The sequence below is a fragment of the Zootoca vivipara genome, chromosome 1 (assembly GCF_963506605.1).
Source record: "Zootoca vivipara chromosome 1, rZooViv1.1, whole genome shotgun sequence".
In the NCBI taxonomy this organism is placed as follows: Eukaryota; Metazoa; Chordata; class Lepidosauria; order Squamata; family Lacertidae; genus Zootoca; species Zootoca vivipara.
This window is the reverse complement of record NC_083276.1, coordinates 124,996,610-125,011,734: the sequence shown is the minus strand read 5'-3', so window position 1 is coordinate 125,011,734 and position 15,125 is coordinate 124,996,610. Positions and strand designations below refer to the sequence as shown.

Genomic DNA, 15,125 nt, shown 5'->3' with positions numbered 1-15,125 from the left:
TTTTAGGGGGCTAGGTGGGGTATTCTAGAAAATTGATACTTATGTCCTAGACACTCTTACTTGGGGGTAAGACACACCGGATCGATGTGTGTTGGAGTAAATGTGTTTACGACTGTGAATTCGCTGTAACTTGCTCCAGCTCAGAAATTGTGTCTTAACTGCTGTTTCATTTATGTGTTTAGTTTTGGCTTCTTCTGTATTTTGTATCGATTATTCTATAAAGTGCCTTGTTGTTTCTTGTGGTAGAAAGACAAGATTGAAATTAATAAACAACAGTAGTAAACTTCTAGGCAGTGATTTTAAAAGTGATGGTGTATGCTTGCATCTCAGTAAATGTGTGGTGGCCTGGCTGTAGCTATCACATATGGCGTCATCGGTTACATTGTGCTGGATATGTGTTAAGAGAACAGCTGATTTCAATATAAATATATGTATGTTTTTATTTCAGTGTCCGCCACGGGTTCTCCCACCAGTGCCAAGGTAAGATTAAATGATTAACTGCTTGGGAAATTAGATCGTAAAAAGAAAAACTCTCAAGGAAAGCTAGAAATCCCCTTAGTCCAAAGGCTCATGAGCTTCTTGCTGTCTAAAATGTTACAGCCATACCTGTTAGGTGGGAGAATTTAAACAGTTTTGGATTGCCATCTGTTCTGAAGTTAATAGTGCTCTTTCTTTTATATTTCTCCCTAACTTCTTTGACAACTTGCTTTGCTGTGAAGTGGAAACCAAGGTGAGTTGATTTATTGTTAAACAGCTAGATTATTTTCACAAAACTCTTTTTTGTGTAAATGTTCTGTGATTATAAGTTGGATAGGTTTTGCTTAGATTTTTTTTTAAAAAAAAACTTGCCTTCCGACATCTGGTTGGAGGGTGAAGAATTCTGTGCTGAAATAATCACATATGTTGCTGTAGTGTTAATGCGGAGTTCAGTGGGACACTAATTTAAGACTGCTGCAGAAATTATAGTAACTGTTGAGTACCAGTAATTAAAATGATTGCAGTTTTTTTTAAAGAAAAGAATTTCCTGGAGTAGAACATAGAAAAACGGATAGGATATTCTATCCCAAATGTTCTTTAGGATGATTATAAGGTTTACAGCTAGATAATGCATGGGAACCCCTTTGAATGCCCAAAATGATTTTATACAAATGCCTAGGTATGACTATTATTGCGCCTTTTCTCAGATATCTAACAAATTATTTGGTGTTTTTGTTTTGTTTTGTTTTGTTTACTCCAGATGAAATTCCTCTTGGTCGCCAAAAAAAGAAAAAGGCCAAGGGGAAAAGCTCACTAGGTAAGAGGCTGTTTTGACTGAGAACAGTACAGTGGATTTTGGATGAACAGCATATAGACAACTGGCCATTGCAGTTGAACAGGCAGCATAATTTATGCATGGCTAGTTAGCTTGGATTATGCTAATAGGAGCTCTGCAAATTTAGTAGGAACTCCCATCTTCATGAATTATCTGCCTTGAAGGATTATGCTAATCGGAGCTCTGCAAATTTAGTAGGAACTCTCATCTTCATGAATTATCTACCTTGAATAATCTACTGTCTGCTACCCTGGGCTCCTTTGGGTGGAAGGGTGGAGTATAAATGTAATAGCAAATCAATAAAAACAAATATAGCCAGACACCTTTCAATGGATAGAAGCAGCTGCAGGTTTATTGACGCAGTTAAGCAAGTATTATGTGTAAAAGCAGCAGAGGGGAGTCATTCTGGGGCAAATCATGCTCTCTGAATGCAGTTACAGATTCAGGTAATGCATCAAGTCAACTCTATTTGCGCAATTATTGAATTATTTCTATACTCATTTTTGTGTATAATTGTGTGTGTGTGTGTGTGTGTGTGTGTGTGTGCGTGCGCCTGTTTCTCCAAAAATAAGACACCGTCTTATATTTATTTTTCCTCAAAAAAAAAAAACCACGGTGGCTTATTTTCAGGGGATGTCTTTTTTTTTAAATTAAGTATGGTACAGTTTAACCTACAAGGTTAAACTGCCTATCACTATGGCTTATTTTTGGAGAAACACGGCATATATGCTTTTTGAGCATTTTTGTAAGCCGGAAGTGCACATGGTACTAACTGAATTATCTTTAAATTAAATCAGTTACTTCCATAGTGAAAACAAACATTTTACCAGTTGCAACCTAGACTAGCTAAAATAATCTGTCTTCGTCAGAGAGTGTGATGCGGTCTTCAGTCTTGGTTAAACAATAGACTTTGGCTCGGTTCACAAGTAATGCTAAACCAAACTGACTGAGCCTGAACTAGCAAGCATGCTGGCGCATATTTGGAAAATTGTTTATGCTTTGCTCTTCCCATGCTGCTGTGCCGCCAGGAGCTAAACCATGGTTTGGGCTTATCGTTGTATGTAAACCCAGGATTGTGGCTTGTCTTGTTATAAATCTAAACAAACCATGAGCTTTTCTATATATGCATCAGCACACTTGTATGTTCATGCTAAGGCATAGTTTGGCTTGGTGTTCAGTGCAAACCAGGCCTTGGTGTTCTTGACAGAAAATTCCAGCCTCATGTAACCTGCTGAGCAAGCTAGAATCGCCCAGCTGGAAGCAGTCAGGTCTTGGGGACTTACAGTCCTTTTATACCAAGGATAATGTGAATATAGGATAAAGACTGCTATATCCAGATCTTTTCTCCTAGATCTCACCAGTTCTGGCTGTTACATTTCCAGTTGAGGGCTTGTGAGGTACAGTACCTCTTGTGTGGCTGTGTACTACTTGGAATCTGTCTAATATGTACTGACCTAGGTTGCTTGTAATCTTTTAATTTTTGTATAGACCAGTATATCCTGGCAGAGTCGTGAAATAACTGGGTTCTTCCCCCCCCCTTTCTCTTATTTTTGTCCTTTCAGAGCATCTCGGTCACTTGGAACTAGACAGTGAGTCTCACTGCATCTGTTTTGAGTCCGTCCGTCCCCCGGCTCATTGTTCTTACGTTGAACAATAAGACTAATACTTTTAAAAAGATGTCTTTTTAATTGCCATATTGTGCTGGTTTTGAAATTCATTTTAGAAAGATCAGATCAGATAGATTTATTGCAGCTATAAGCTCATATATAAAATAAATGCGACAAGACATGCTTGCTTTACAATCCATAAAAGTAAAAATAAAATATAATCAATAAAAATAGATATAAGGCTAAAATATAATACTTTCGGGTAATATTTAATTAAAAAAGCAATGAATACATTTTAGAAACTAATCTAGTGTAGTGTGGCTGAAGAGCAAAAGTTAGCTGTCCTTGTGATCTGGGTTCATAACAATGTTAAACTCAGCAGGACTCTTCTGAGTAGAAATACATAGAACTGGACTGCAATTTGACAGATTGTATGGAGCGTTACGATATTCCAAACATACAAATTACTTGGACCAGAGCTAAATGCTGATTTTAAATTTATTCACATTATTATTATTATTATTATTATTATTATTAATTAAATTTGTATACCATCCTTCAGCTATAGATCCCAGGGTGGTTAAGAACAGAAAAAAACAAAATGAGAATGCACATTACGTTTGTAAAATAACCTCTTCAGAGTGGCTTCGTGGACTTTCTGTCAAACGTGCTTCCGATTGGCTTCATTTTTAAATTGGTACATAATTATATTCCCTCTCAAGAATATAATCAAACATTACGCTGCTGTGGACATTTTGCTACAGAGAAGGGAGTACTTAAAGCCCTTCCCCTATCAGCCACTTCTTCTGAAACTTCCCCCTTTCCCCTGTAGCTGTCCATGGGGTCTGTTTGCTAGGTAAACATGAGTGTGAAGCAATAGCCACATTCAGTCAAAATGATAAACCATGGATAACCGTGAACTGGTAGCATGCTTGAATAGCTCCTACTTCACTCCTTGCCTAGCGGGAGCAACAAACCTTGAGATATGGCTTCCTGCAACCTCCAAACCAGCACTCATGGTTTGTTTTGCTCTGAGCAAACCATGGTCTGAAGACAAAGAGTGCAGTCAGAAAGATTCAGCAGCATACATTGGGTGCTTGGGCTAAGCCGTCGTTTATGGCAAGGTGGGGGACTTTTGGCCTTTCAGGTGTTGCTGGACTACAACTCCCATAATCCTGGAGTACGAGTCATGCTGACCGAGGCAAATGGAAGTTAGAGTCTAGCAACATCTAGAGGTCACAGGTTTCCCACTGCTAGTTTATAGCGTACTGTGTCATTTGGCCACTGGCAGGAAGACCCCCCCCCCAAAAAAAACCCTGTTAATTTTCAGAGGGCAAATGGTTGGCAGGGAAAATGCTATGCTCTTTCCTTCTTCCTCCACCCTGTGTTGCAATCCATCCTCTCCAAAGGGCACTTTTGCAATGGAGAAAGATCCACTGGGCTATTAACGGAGAAAGATCCACTGGGCTATTATACGGTAGGTAGCTGCACTGCAATATAGAGTTATGGCCCCCTTGGTTTGGGGTGAAAATCTCGCCTGCAAAAACTGTTTTCCTCTGCCGGTCTCACAAATCTCGTCCTGCCTGTTGTTAGAATTTCAACTCAGGCAGCTATAGAAGGAGCCACACACAAAACATGTGCCCTGTTACTTCCTTAAACCCATTCACAAGACATCAATTTCTTCAGTCACCCTTACAAGCATAGCTCTGTTGCAGAGTTTCCCAAATTTGGGCCTCCAGGTGCTTTTGGACTACAACTCCCATCATCCCTAGCTAGCAGGACCAGTGGTCAGGGATGGTGGGAATTGTAGCCCCAAAACAGCTGGAGACCCAAGTTTGGGAAACCCTGATTTAATGTGTAAGCCTAAGAAAATGTTATGGACATATTTAGGTCTTCAGGCACCTGTTAAAAACCCAGTCAGGTGGTAAGTGTTCCCATGAACTGTTTAGATAATTATGCCATATGTGGAAGATAAATGCTTACAGTCAATACAAGAAGATCAAGGAAGTGTTTAAGGTGTTGATTGACGTCACTTTTTGATCCTGCTTTTTAGATGGTGTTGTTCAAGAAGCTGTCCGCCCGCCATCTGAAGGCAGTGACCCCCTGACTTCTGAAGCCCAGGATGTACCACCTCAGAGGAAACGGAAGAAAAAGAAGGTGCCCACAGGTATGCGGAGAACTGCCACCTGTTTAAGATTTCTGTAGTAGTGTAAAATGTCCCTGATAGGTATGATTTCTTTTGTTTTAAAGATGCTAATAGAACTGAAAAAGACAGAAGGAGAGAATGGCAGGTGGGGTAGGGGAACCGGCAGGGAATATAAGTCAAATATGGTTCTGTGGCTGATCATAGAAAATCCAAGTTGAAATCCCAGCTCAGCCATAATGCTTGCTTGGACGGCTTTGAGCATTTTTCAGTCTTGGGGCTGTGGAGATGCTCAAATGCAGCTCTGAGTTCCTTAGAGGAAGTGCCAGGTACATCTGATGGGAGGGCGTTCCACAGGGCAGGCGCCACCACCAAGAAGGCCCTCTGCCTAGTTCCCTGTAACCTCACTTTGCACAGTGAGGGAACCACCAGAAGGCCCTTGGCGCTGGACCTCAGTGTCCGGGCTGAATGATGGGGGTGGAGACGCCCCTTCAGGTATACTGGGAGTGCCTGCTGCGCTCGTGACTTTGGTAAAACAAAATGGTACTAAACTGGGAATCTTATCATGAAGCACACATCAAGTAAATATGACTTTATTTTAGCATTGGATTATAAATTGTTTTGTACAGTATTTGTAATGATTAGAGTGTGGACCGGGAAGACCCAGCCATGAAAATATCTCTCAGCCTAAGCTTTCTTACAAGGTTATTGTGAGGAGGAAATGGGGGCCCAGGAGAACAGTGTACGTTACCTTGAGCTCTTTGGAGTAAAGGAAGCAGATAATCAAATTTGTTTGTGATGTTTTAAATACTCTTGTCTTTCCCTTCTCTGGGCATCAAGTTATGGCGGCCTGCAATACAGATTGTGGTTTTTTGTTTTGTTTTAAATCTTCAGAATCCGAGACATCTTTCATGGAACAGAACGGAAATGGCGTGGACCCTTCACCGGCTGAAGAAACAGTGATTCGTAAACAACGGAAAAGAGTAAAGTGAGAGCTTCCAGTCTGACTTAGTTTATATTCCTCCGCTGCTGAACAACCACTTTAGACTATGGCCTAGCAAAACATAAAACATATCATGCAATTGCAAGGAAGTGACTAAGCTAAGAATTAAATAGTCCTTCGCCATCAACTGATAATGGCACAAATAACCCAGAACAAGTCTTACCTGTAGAGAAAAATGGACAAGCTGAAATAAGGAAAGTTGGTATTTTCTGTGTGCTAACGTAGCAGATCACCATTACACTCGGGTATTATTGGCTTTGTTCTTGTTTTATTATGTATTTTGTGTTTTTCTATTGTGCCCTGAGAGACCTGTGAGTATAGGGCGGTGTACAAATTTAAGAAATAATATTAATAATGACGATACAAAGGGCCAATGCTTCAGATCAGATGGTAGCCCTGATGCTGATCATGTCACTTCAAATACTATTATCGTTGCTTATTTAATTTCTGCCCCACACTTCCTCCCAACGGGGCCCAGGTGGGCAAACAAAAAAATGCAGCAGAAGAGTACCATTAAAAATAAAAACAAACCTTTAAAAACACGAAGGGCATTGAAAAATAGTCACATGCCCTCACAGCTAATAATTTCAAGGTTGCCAGGAGCAGCATATTTTAAGCATCAAATGCCTGGGTTGGAGAAGAATGCTCTTAAATTCCTCCTGGACATTAATAGCAAGGGAGACCGACACACCTAACCATGGAGGGCATGGAGATCCCATGATAGTTGACAATAATATCAGTAAACGTGGTGTTGATGTGACCTTGCAGGGCAATCCTATACATACCCCATTGAATTCAATGCGGCTTACTCCCGTATAAGTGAGTTTAGGATTGCCTTTGTCACTAGCCTAAAAGGAGAATTGTCATATTTTTCTTTCTCTTCTTTTCAATTATAGGAAAACTCGACCCACAGAAAGTGCCAATGAATTGGGTGTGGAGGAAGAAGATATAATTGAAGATGAGCAAGTAAAAAGCTCAGAGCAGCATCCCGTTTTTTCTGTGTTTTCTGTTCCAGCTGGTGTTAGCCAGCCTATTAGCAAGGTGTTCGTTGAAAAAAATCGTAAGTCTTGCGTAATTTTTCTAATTACTGGTAATTTTTTTAATTTACATTTTACTTTTTTATTTACATTAAAACTTTTTTATTTACTTTCATTTTTTATATCTTACTGTAATATGATAAAACTTAATAAAAATCATAATAAAAAATGTAAGTCTTAGTATTTCAGTAACACACAGTTGTTTTTAAGTCAAAAGCTATGCTTTCTAATCCATGCTTTTGCAGAAGATAGAATATTTTGTGGTACGCTCATTTGATCTTGCAACTTGGCAGAAGCAGTGGCTTCAGCAGCTTCAGACTATGTTTTTATGATGAGTTTTAGAGAATGGCAAGAATGGCTTTCCCTCCTCTTTCCATTAGCAGGGATCTCCACTAGATCAAAGACTGTTCTGCAAATAACAGATAATCCCTTCCTTTCTTGGAACGGAACCATTGGCCACAAGCCAGCAGAAACAAAAGACTGCCAGGCAAACCCTTTTTACTTGGTTATTTTTGATGGGGAAAAAACAGCGAATGAACAAAACTTAAAAGGTTTAAAAAGCCTCACAGTGCCACCCTATGTGTGTTTACTTCAGGGACGCGGGTGGCGCTGTGGGTTAAACCACAGAGCCTAGGGCTTGCTGATCAGAAGGTTGGCGGTTTGAATCCCCGCGACGGGGTGAGCTCCCGTTGTTTGGTCCCAGCTCCTGCCAACCTAGCAGTTCGAAAGCACATCAAAGTGCAAGTAGATAAATAGGTACCACTAGAGCAGGAAGGTAAACAGCATATCTGTGCACTGCTCTGGTTCGCCAGAAGCAGCTTAGTCATGCTGGCCACATGACCTGGTAGCCGTACGCCGGCTCCCTCAGCCAATAAAGCGAGATGAGCGCCGCAACCCCAGGGTCGGTCACGAAGGGACCTAATGGTCAGGGGTCCTTTTACCTTTACCTTTAAGTAAGCAAAAGATTACACCTTGGTATAGTAAGGAAAGACGTTAATGCTGTTCCAGTGCAGGGTCTCGTTCCAAAGAACACTCTGATGCTACTGTGAATTGGTGAAAAAATGTAGCACTGGCAGTGATTATCTTTACAATTACTTAAACTTCACTTTCTCTCCAAAGGGCGTTTCCAGGCAGCTGACCGCAAAGATTTAATTAAAACCACGGAAAACATTGATGTATTCATGGAGATGAAGGCTTCTTGGACAACCAAGGATGTGGCACTCTCCGTTCATCGTGGTTTTAGGTATGAGATTTGTAAAGTATGGCAACCTGAAAGCAACACGACAGGCTAATAATTTGATTACAGTACAACACTTTATATAGCTTTATATATCTTCATTCAGAGTCAAGTGGCATACAATATATACAAGGTAACACCAACCAATGTGACTTCAGAGAATTTCCCAAAGTAGGGGATTTTTTTCAATGGTGTATCAAACAGAATGATTCAAGCTTGAGGCAACATGAGTGCTAAGTATACAAACAGCGAAATAGAGGTGGGTATTCTGCACAGTGGGTCCAGCCATACACAACAGTTCATTTGTACACTTCATGTGAATTCCTTCAGTGAACTGTCGGAGCATTAAGCAGTATTGGTCTCTACCAATAAATTATTGCTTGCCATTCCAACTCGACCAGTTGTCACACGTGATGATGATTAACTACAAACTTTTATTTTGCGTTGTTGCTGTAAAAGAAACTTAAAACTTAGGAGCAAAAGCTGCTGTTTTTTTGTGGTTGAATGCATTGTTAAACCAAGCTGAGAAAAGATGCATACTTTAGAAAATGAAGTAATAAAAGGCAATTTCCCCCTTTTCAAACCTGTTAGCCCCTAACTGTTTTAACTCTTGGGATTTGTGTGGGCTTAAACTTCTATCTTATTATGATCTCATTCATCTAGGGTGATTGGACTATTTACTCACGGCTTCCTTGCTGGCTATGCTGTCTGGAACATCATAGTGATTTATGTTCTGGCAGGAAACCAGCTGTCAACTGTCTCCAACTTGCTGCAGCAATACAAGACGTTGGCTTATCCTGCTCAGTGTCTCCTTTACCTTCTGCTTACAATTAGCACAGTTTCAGCTTTTGACAGGTACAATTTTCATGCATTTCTCTACCCCTGTGGCAGTTCCTGCTCACCATCAGCTTTAGCTGGTGGCTAACTTCTGGGATTTAAATCAGTGGCTCCCCGCTTGTGGAATGCTCTCCCCAGGGATACTTGCCTGGCACCTTTGTTACATATCTTTAGGTGCCAGGCAGAAAAATATCCCTCTTCTTCCCCGGCTTTTGGCTCTTTAAAGAATCTATATAGCCTTTTAAACTAGTGGGGTGGGTATTGTTTTTGTTTGTTGCTGTGTTTTGTGTTTTTATAGTGCAGTCCGCCCGGTGATCCTTGGATGAAGGGCAGTATAAAAATTTAATTAATAAATGAATAAAGCAAGCAACAAATGCTAATGGCTTTCTTTAAAAGTCACCTTTGCAGTGAAAATAAATTGTGCGCAGAAATGATTAAAGAGCTTATACTGTATTGTTGCAACAATCCCTATGGGTTGGCTTGACACAACCGGCACTTGGGTGGCCTTTAAGATGCTATGCATGTGAACTGCCTCCAAGTCCTGCCACATCTCTATTGTGCTCTGATGTTTCCTCCCATTTCTCAACTCTGCAAAGAGCATTGAGGGATGCCCTCTTAAACATCTGACCACAGAAGCTGCTGTTTTCATGGTACAGTCATACCTCGGTTTAAGTACGCTTCAGGTACTTCAATGGGAAAGTTTGCTTCAGGTTAAGTACGCTTCAGGTTAAGTACGGACTTCCAGAACCAATTAAGTACTTAACCCGAGGTACCACTGTACCCTGGGGAACCCAGGTGGCGCTGTGGTTAAACCACTGAGCCTAGGGCTGGCTGATCAGAAGGTCGGCGGTTCGAATCCCTGTGACGGGGTGAGCTCCCGTTGCTTGGTCCCAGCTCCTGCCAACCTAGCAGTTCAAAAGCACATCAAAATGCAAGTAGATAAATAGGAACCGCTACAGCGGGAAGGTAAACGGCGTTTCCATGTGCTGCTCTGGTTTGCCAGAAGCGGCTTTGTCATGCTGGCCACATGACCTGGAAGCTATATGCCGGCTCCCTCGGCCAATAATGCGAGATGAGCGCGCAACCCCAGAGTCGGTCACGACTGGACCTAATGGTCAGGGGTCCCTTTACCTTTTTACCACTGTACCACTTGTCTCACATTTCTGCACTGTAGTGAAATTAGATTTAGCTTATGTGACTGGCCAGAGCATGACTATGCACTGATGAAGTAGTAATTATGCCACTTAATTTACTGGAACAACAGTCCCTAAGATTGGGATTTAAGGGTGCAATCCCGTTCCTTTTAAATCAATGGAGTTTCGTCTTTGACTTCCTTGGGGACTGGATTGCTGCATATCGGAGTAAAATACACAGCATTGATTCACTTGATGTCACGTACTCAAGTTTTAAACAAACCCATTTCATATCCAGGATTGACTTGGCTAAAGCATCAGTAGCTGTACGAGGCTTCCTTACCTTGGACCCAGCAGCAATTGCCTCTTTCAGTAAGTAAGACGTCACAGTTTGCCTTACAAAACTACTAGTGTATATGTCTTTGTTACAACTTCATTACTGCCTTTAAGCAGGATTTCCTTCATGTCCTTTGTTTTGAAATATTTGAGATTTCCATAGAAAAGTGAGATATATGAATGAGAGAGAGAAAAACTGTTACATGACCTTGGTGGGTGGATAGCAGACAGGAAATGAGACTGGTTTTTGTGGTGCTGAAGGCAGAGACCTACATAATAAATGCAATACTTTGAAGACAGTGGTGAATTTCACAATAATATGGCTTTGAAAAATCATATTATTATTCATTTTTCTCAGTGTACTTTGCTGCTCTCATCTTGTCTCTGAGCCAGCAAATGACGAGTGACAGAATTCACCTGTACACACCACCTTCGGAGAATGGTAGCCTCTGGTAAGAATTATGGGTTTTTTCTTCTTCTAAAAGATCAGCTACTTTGACTTTTGTATTAGGCAGCACAAAAATCTTTGTAATATGGTATGTGATGTAATACACAATCAGTTGATTTGCTCTGCTGGTTATTTTACTAGGAAATGAAGGTGTTAGATAATGCATTACTGCATCAAAAGTTGCAAACTGGGTAATGAATGGTTGAGTCCCCCCATAATGTTGCTTCTGTGACTGTGTTTGCTCATTTATTGAAACACATGGAAGCTTGATAGTTTGTATAGCCTGAAGGGTTTGGGCAGATGTCGGTCCTCTTTGTAAGAAATATTATTCTTGTGTAAGATGCCAGCAGTTTACACCTGTTGAAACCCAAATTATAATTAATAATCAGATGAGAGATAAGCTTATGATAATATAATTCTAAATTGGAACCAGTTTAAATCTCTATCCAATAGCAGGACAAAAGTTGAAGTAGCAACAGTATTCCAGGTTGTGGCAAGGGGTCAGTGAGTAGATCTTGCAGCCCTCTTCTAGATTGCCAGCAACATGTGACTATTACAAGGACTTTTAGTACAGTATTAACGCCAACATGGTGGTCAATGTTTCCCCAAAGTAAATGTTTCCAAATTAATTTTGGCCAGTGGACCATGGTGGCCTAGAGATGGATTGCAGAAGTACTAGGAGATTGTGTTCTTACAAAGCCAAGCTATCAGCAAGGCAGACTAGACATGATAAAATTGGTTCCATCTTTAATACAGTAAGCCCACAACTTACGTGGAGGGTAGCATTCAGGATTCAGTGGTGGGTGGGATTGCTAAAGTCATTTCCCCCAGAACTCTGCCCCCCTTTTCTCATCACCCACGCAAAGCTGAATGTGCACAAGTTTTTATGTTGTGAATTGTCCAGTGATCTTCAGACAAAGGGCAGTACACAAATTTAATCAAATTGTGTAATAATAATAAATAATTCTTCACATAAGTTTTGAGCTTACTGTAGTAGAAAGTGGGAGGCGGGATCCAATTTTAGCAGTAAAATGTGGTTGAGGAATGCAGAGCCCTTCTGTTACCCACAGCTTCCGTTTGCGAACTTCTTTTGCTTGAGCACTCCTCAGCTGAAATCCAGGATACTGGAAGTGACCTCAGTGGATAAAAAGGCTTGGGGAAAGGGGCTGCAAGGAGAAATGTAGTGGTCACAGGGGATCCCCTCTTCCAATCGCCATTGGAGCCCCTCCCCCTCCTTTCTCTGTTCATGGAACTGCTGCCTTCGTGTCTAGTTTGTCTCTTAGCTACACCTATTTTGTAGCATTTAACTTTTTACCTAATTTTTATCGTACCTAGATAGGTAAGTAGGTGCTTAAAGATAGAATGTAAGCCAATTTGTTTTCTATAGATTTATAACTCACCTTTTTGCTCAAATGGCATTTCACACATTACATTTATAATGTTAAGCAAGCAGAACCGATGCTGTCAAATGTAGTTTGGCCATAAGTACTTGTCTCACCCCCCCTCTCACCCCCCCCAAGGACCTCGGGTGCAGAGGAACAAATTCTTCAGCCCTGGATCGTGGTGAATCTCGTGATTGCTCTTCTTGTTGGGATCTCCTGGCTCTTCTTATCCTACCGGCCCCTGTTAGATCACAGTGAAGGTAAAGGACAGGGATGCTCCATTGTTATCCACAAACTCTGCAAAATCTCCATCGTAGATTTCTTCTTGGGCAAATTGCCCTTTCTTTCCCCAGACCTGTTTAAGATCCAGGTAATTTCAGGGTAGCATTGTAGGCGGCAAGCGCCAAGGAAAGGAACAACTGCTGTTTGGAAGTAGCAGAACGCAGGGAAAAGCTGGAAAGATTATTGTGATGGTTTGGGGAAAAGAGAAGAGAGCGGAGTGGTTGGAAAAGAAACAGCTGGTATGGTGCCATATTGAGAGTACCACATTAGATCAGGGGTCCTGATCTTGACCTCCCTCCAGGCCACTTCAACTGAAGTAGGGTGGATCCAGCCACTTGTCCGTTACCTTACGTCAGGTGGCAACTTCAAAAGACAGCACGGATCGGTGCTGACGGCAACCCTCACTTTATCCATTTGCAGGCACAGCTTGGATTCAAATCTGTTTCCGTTTTCTGATCAATCAGAAGCACACTTTAAGCTCCTGTTTATTCCCTTGCGCCTATTTATTTTCCCCATACCTGATGTCACGGTATGGGGTGGGTCAGTCTGGTTTGGGGTAAAAATCACAATGACTTTTGCTGGCCCTAGCCTGTAGGCTAGGGGTTTAGAGCAAGGGGTCAGCAACCTTTTTCAGCCGTGGGCTGATCCACCGTCCCTCAGACCATGTGGTGGGCCAGACTATATTTTGAAAGAAAAAATGAATGAACTCCTATGCCCCAAACTCCTATGCCCCACAAATAACCCAGAGATGCATTTTAAATAAAAGCACACATTCTACTCATGTAAAAACACGCTGATTCCCGGACCATCTGCGGGCCGGATTGAGAAGACAATTGGACCGCATCTGGCCCACGGGCCTTAGGTTGCCTACCCATGGTTTAGAGCAAATGCTAAGACATGTAAGGGACATTCAGAGTTCAATGTTGACGAAAATTGTATGTTTTCAACTTTTTTTTAATGTTCCCTACTGTTTTGTCTTTTCTTGCAGAACTGATGTTTAATGCTGAAGTAGAAGAATATCCCCCACCAGATAAAGAAGCCAAAGTGTCTTCATAGCACAGAGACCCTCTTCAAATACAATTGTTATGATGGCTTAGTATTATCTATTTGTATTTCTGTTTAATACTTTTTATATTTAAATTGTATTTTTGCATTGTATAGGGTTGTGGTTTTTTTGCATAACTCTTATAATTATGTTTATTTTAAAATGTCAGTAGTTTTTTAAATGGTAGGACAGTGTCAAAGTTTACTCTTTTCTTCGGAATATTCTAAAATTACTCTCTAAATATCTAGTTTTGCTAATGAAACTAACGCAAAAAGACACACGCAACAGGAAACTTAAAAGAGTCAGACAACATTCTTTGTAGCACATTTCTTCCCTTTTAATAATCTGCATTTTTGGTAGCCATCTTTTCACAGAATTGAGAGCACATTGACATTCAAAATATTACAACAATTTTAGTGCCAATTTGTCTTTAAAGAATTAAATCGGGAATTAAAATGCATTTTAAATCATTAGTTTCAGCAGCATAAATAACTCATTGAAAAGTTTGTGAAATGTCTTTACAGATTTGTGCTGCTCCATAGTCACAGCTGCTGGCATTCATAAACCATGTTTGTATTGTACTGCTTAATTTATAAATCTAGCTGAACAAGTATATAAATTTGTTTACCAGTTCTTACTGAGTTATTATTGCATTACTTGGAAGTAATTATAGATTTCAGAAGTTCATTGTTTCATATCATGACCAATTCCAGTTAAATGTGTACTCCCAATTTTATTTGTTGGGTTGGGTAGGTTCCCTTATGATATAATGTACTTATACAAATATTTCATACAAATGAAGAACTAATAACTTGTATTTGAAATGTAGTTGGAAGTGTAAGCAGAAATAGAGACTGTCAATTCTTAAGCTTCTTTCATGATATCACTGATTTTGAAACTCCAAATTCGTTTTTAAAATAAGTGTTCTGTAAGTCTACCTCTTGTACAACATTGTAAAATTTAAACATTTGTGCAAATAAAAAATCCACTATTTTAATTAATGTGCCTCATACAGTCATACCTCGGGTTACAGACACTTCAGGTTGCGCGTTTTGGGTTGCGCACTGCGCCAAACCCGGAAGTACCGGAACAGGTTACTTCTGGGTTTCAGCACTCGCGCATGCGCAGAAGCACCAAATCATGACATGCGCAGATGCGGTGCTGTGGGTTGCGAACGCTGCGGTTTGCGAACGTGCCTCCCGCATGGATCATGTTCGCAACCCGAGCGTCCACTGTATTTGGAAGAATATAGTTGATATTTGTTTAAGTTTTTTAATCAAGTATTTTCATTACAAAGGTATAACCCCCCTAGAGAAATGACAC

At 40.7% G+C, this 15,125-nt stretch overlaps 1 protein-coding gene across 1 annotated transcript; it reads left to right on the top strand.

Annotated features, from left to right (window-relative positions):
- The first annotated feature begins 1,134 nt into the window (after positions 1-1,134).
- TMEM237 (transmembrane protein 237) lies at positions 1,135-14,803 on the top strand. The gene is made up of 11 exons (XM_060273295.1): positions 1,135-1,156; positions 1,238-1,294; positions 4,973-5,086; positions 5,957-6,050; positions 6,962-7,125; positions 8,222-8,345; positions 9,003-9,194; positions 10,608-10,681; positions 11,004-11,097; positions 12,614-12,735; positions 13,746-14,803. Exons 1-11 carry the CDS (start codon positions 1,135-1,137, stop codon positions 13,811-13,813), a joined length of 1,125 nt encoding a protein of 374 aa, XP_060129278.1. The 3' UTR covers positions 13,814-14,803.
- Positions 14,804-15,125: the final 322 nt, after the last annotated feature.

Excerpts from the sequence above, each read along its gene's own strand:
- TMEM237 (XM_060273295.1), top strand. The coding sequence starts at position 1,135 with ATGATTTTATACAAATGCCTAG. Across the intron at positions 1,157-1,237 it reads GATTTTATACAAATGCCTAG|ATGAAATTCCTCTTGGTCGC; the intron begins GTATGACTATTA and ends TGTTTACTCCAG. Across the intron at positions 5,087-5,956 it reads GAAAAAGAAGGTGCCCACAG|AATCCGAGACATCTTTCATG; the intron begins GTATGCGGAGAA and ends TTAAATCTTCAG.